The sequence below is a fragment of the Bison bison genome, unplaced genomic scaffold, assembly GCF_000754665.1.
Source record: "Bison bison bison isolate TAMUID 2011002044 unplaced genomic scaffold, Bison_UMD1.0 scf7180017864338, whole genome shotgun sequence".
Taxonomy (NCBI): domain Eukaryota; kingdom Metazoa; phylum Chordata; class Mammalia; order Artiodactyla; family Bovidae; genus Bison; species Bison bison.
Window position 1 is genome coordinate 5,398,979 of NW_011494910.1, and position 4,495 is coordinate 5,403,473.

Genomic DNA, 4,495 nt, shown 5'->3' on the forward strand with positions numbered 1-4,495 from the left:
GGTGTTATAGCAGTGAACAAGAGGAGCAAACTCCCTGTCCTGTGTTATTTATACTTTAAGTGGAGAGGCGGCACAAGAAAGAAAAAAAAATTAAAGTAATTTTTATGGAGATGGTAGATCAAAGCAGTGCAGGAGGAGCCCACCAGGCTCCTCCATCCATGGGATTTTCCAGGCAAGAATATTGGAGTGGGTTGCCATTGCCTTCTCTGGGCTGAGCTGTTTAAGACTCCTTAAATTCTCAGAACTTGTATCTAGGTAATTATGCTGAAAGATTCAGCAACAATAAGCTGATTATGAGTCTCCAATATGCAATGATTAGATGATTAGTATATGTGGAATACATATGTAGAAATCTTTCCTGAGAATGTAAGCTCCTTGGAAGACAAGGAATTTATCTATGTTTTTCACCATTTTATCACCAGACCCTGATGAATGGCTTACACAGAATAAGTACTCAATTAATATACATTGAGTAAATGAATGACTTATCCTCCAAGAGATTCTTTTGCTTCTTTAAAAGTTTTGGTACTTAACTAAAGGTGTAAATTTCTCTATTCAGAATACTTAAAAGCCTGGACTATTCAGGACAAACAAATTCTTTTATATAGTTTTGATTAAAAATTGAGATTAAAATCTCAGTTGATCTAGTCCATTCTGTGTTTTTAGGTAGTACCAACCATAGCACCCTATGACTGCAGATTACCTCTGGTGAAAACTCTTCAATAAAACATACCTTTTACTTTCTTTCCAGAAATTTTATGTCCAAATCAACCTGATATCCTTAGTGGGAGACACAGAGGAAAACCTCTGGAAGCCTTTCCTTTCAGGAAAGAAGTAAGTTATATGTGTGACCTGCATCTAGAAAGGGATGAGCTTCAGCCTCACTGGGGCAAGCACCATCTGCTGCACCAGTGACAGTCAGGGGAAAGGAATCTGGAGAGATCCTGCCCCTCGCTGTGCACTTCCAGCTTACTGCACACTACCTCACATTCCAAAAGGCTTCAGAATATCTAAATAAGACTCTCCAAATTTTTGTAATTACAAGGTGGTGCTTATTTGTGCACTTGACAAAATTAAATGCCAAATCAATCATAAATAGTTTTAAGAGACATCAACATGTAAGATTCTGATGATCTTTGGTTCTAGTCACTCAGTCGTGTCCCTCTGTGACCCCATGGACTATAGCCCACCAGGGTCCTTTGTCCATGGCATTCTCCAGGCAAGAATACTGAAGGGGATTGCCATTTCCTTCTCCAGGAGATCTTCCTGACCCAGGGATCGAACTAGGCTTCCTGCATTGCAGATTGAGGAAGCAGGTGTTGTGCTATACAATACGTCCTTTTAGATTATTTTATTTATATATTTAACTTTAACAGGTGTTGGTTGCAGCATGAGGAATCTTTGTAGGGTCAGGTGGGGTCTTTTTCTGCTGTGCACAAGCTGTTTAGTTGTGAAGCCACGGCTCAATAGTTGCTATGCTTGGGCCCCAGAGCACAAGGTTTCAGTAGCTGTGGTATGCAGTCTTTCTAGTTGTGGCACGTGGGCTCCAGAGACACATGCTCAGCAATTTTGGTGTTCAGCCTTGTTGTTTCATAGTATGTGCGATCACAGTTCCCCAATCAGGGATGGAACCTGAATCCCCTGTATTGCAAGGACAATTCTTAACCACCAGACCACGAGGAAAGTCCATCTAATTATAATTAGAAGCAAAATGTTGTCAAAGAATAGGAACTGAAAGAAAATATCATTGAACCTAAATTGGGGTAAATTGACCATCTTCATAGATTTTGGAGAGAAACACAGACAAGCAGAAAACAAAGCATGCAAAATTGCTATATATAGCCTATTTGGCTGGAGAATGCTGTGCATTCCCTATAGAAATTGGGCTACATTGTAAACCAAACACAAAGATTGTTTTAGCCAATATGGGCTATGTGTGTGCATGCTCAGTCATGTCTGACAGACTGAGCCAGACATTCTTCTGTCCATGTAATGTTTCAGGCAAGAATACTGGAGTGGGTACCCATTTCCTTCTCCTGGGGATCTTCCTGACTCAGGACCAGAACCCGAGTCTTTTGCATCTTCTGAGTTGGCAGGCAGGTTCTTTACCATCTGAACCAAATTCTAAGTGAATAGAAGGCTGACTTGCCCCTTGCTGCTGCTGCTGCTGCTGCTAAGTCGCTTCAGTCGTGTCCGACTCTGTGCGACCCCATAGATGGCAGCCCACCAGGCTCCCCCTTTCCTGGGATTCTCCAGGCAAGAACACTGGAGTGGGTTGCCATTTCCTTCTCCAATGCATGAAAGTGAAAAGTGAAAGTGAAGTCGCTCTGTCCTATCCGACTCTTAGCAACTCCATGGACTGCAGCCCACCAGGCTCCTCCATCCATGAGATTTTCCAGGCAAGAGTACTGGAGTGGGATGCCATTGCCTTCTCCAGACTTGCCCCTTAGCTTTACACTAATTTCAGATGTTGAAGTTTTCCTTCTCTGGTGAAAAGAAAAAACAAAAAACAAAGAAACATAAACTCAATGAGAATATGCAAAAGAGTGTATTTCTAAGGTCTGGAGAAGGTTTCCTAAGGTAATCAACACCACAAAGACATGAACGTTCAGAAGGTGAAGACAGAAGGAGAAAGGAAATTGTTGAAGTGACTCTTTCACATAACATATTCACTGCTGGAAATCTCTGAAAGAAAAGAGCGGTTCTCGAAAGAAACAGACCAAGAACAGACACTCAAGTCATTTTTGTCCTCACTCTTTTCCAGAAACACCATGGTTTCAACTTGGAGTTTCCTAATGTGCCTGTTTACAAATACAGAGACCTAGTTTAGATTCACTGAATTAACAGAGAGAGGCAATCATCTAAATTCTGAGATTTTTTTTTTTCACCAGACTGAGGGCAAAAGGAGGAGAGGGAGTTGGAGTATGAGATGGCTGGATGGCATCACTGATGCAATGGACATGAACTTGGGCAAACTTCGGGAGATGGTGAGGGACAGGGAGGCAAAGAGTCAGACATGACTGGATGGCAGAACAACAACAAGCTGTACTGAGATGGCAGCCATAATTTTATCAGGGAGACTTTTTAGACTGGAGATCTGCCATACCATCTTCATATTCATTTGGCCTTTGGTAGTGGTGGTTTAGTCGCTAAGTCATGTCCGATTCTTGTGACCCCATGGACTAGGAACCTACCAGCCTCCTCTGTCCAGTAGGTTTTATTTATAAGGGGAAACTCCTTGAGCTAGAATCTAGTCATATCTAATATTCAAGTTCTAAGTTAAAAAAGAAACTGGCAATACAGATCAAAATATATCCTGTAAAGGGTAAATAAATTGAAATATATTGAAAATGAATCAAATTTTCATGTTGAGGATAAGTATTTAATTATGTTGAAGAGAGGATAAATTGGTTTGCAAATCAGACAGAATTGTCTGGGTGCAGAATTGTATCTAGCATAACTTTCACTATATGAAAAAAAAATTGAAAGGGAAGAAGAGGAGAGCTCAATAGAAACTAAAGGATAAATTATCAAAACAAAGTGGAAATGATTTCTATTTTTCAAAGTATATATATATTTTTTGATTTCCTGCTAATTGAATACAAAATGAGTCTTTACTTATTGAGCCTAGAGCTATAAGCACAGGGTTTTAAAGCTAAAGCTAGACTTTTATTCAACATACATGTCAAACCATGTTTTCTTATAATAACTGTAGATTTGTTGTTGTTGGTTTCATTTTGAGGAGATATTTATTACCTCATTGTTTTGCAATGCCCTTCCTAGGAATCAGACCTAGAAAGCTAGTGATTGCTTCTAAGTTTCAGAAAATATCTTGAGTTCTGCATTCATGCTTATAAGCCCTCTACTGTTTTTTTTTTTTTTAATTTAAATTTATTTTACTGGGGTTTTGATGCACTGAAGTACACAGACACCAAACCAAGTGGAAGCTGGGCAGAAACACTCTCTCTGTCTCCCTGAAAATGTGAAATATTGAATGGAAGCTGTCTTTTACAGTAAATGCTATAAATAGAAGGTCCAGATAGCAAAATAGACTTCCAGATAGTTTGCTTTCTAATGGATACATGCTAATGGAAATTTCCCTTCAAAGATTACAAGGACATTATCTTTCCAAAATAAAAGTTTATTTTGTGTGACCTCAAATCTAATACTAGAGAAAGAAGAATGACATTAGATACTTTTTTTAACTCTTATGTTCTTGAGTTTTTGGTCCCTAGGTCACTGTAATGCCCTAGATCATTTCCAATTTGCTAAACTGAATATCCAAACCAATGAAACTGAGTTTCCCATTGGGACATCATTAATATATGAATGCTATCCTGGGTATCACAGGAAATCATTCTCTATCACGTGTCTACAAAGTCTCACATAGTCAAGTGCCAAAGATGTCTGTAAATGTGAGTAAACCCATCACTGGAGTGTTCCCACGGTGTCAAAGTATCAATAAGATCATATATAATTTTTCCAAATTTTAGTG

The 4,495-nt window shown here is 39.2% G+C and overlaps 1 protein-coding gene across 1 annotated transcript in view; it reads left to right on the plus strand.

The window, feature by feature from the left end:
* The window catches only part of CR1L (complement component (3b/4b) receptor 1-like), a 68,150-nt gene extending 67,132 nt beyond the window's left edge, over positions 1-1,018 (plus strand). Inside the window, 2 exon segments of the mRNA XM_010854268.1 lie at positions 752-845; positions 913-1,018. Of these exon segments, the coding sequence (XP_010852570.1) occupies positions 752-845; positions 913-1,018 (200 nt within the window).
* The last annotated feature ends 3,477 nt before the right edge of the window (positions 1,019-4,495 follow it).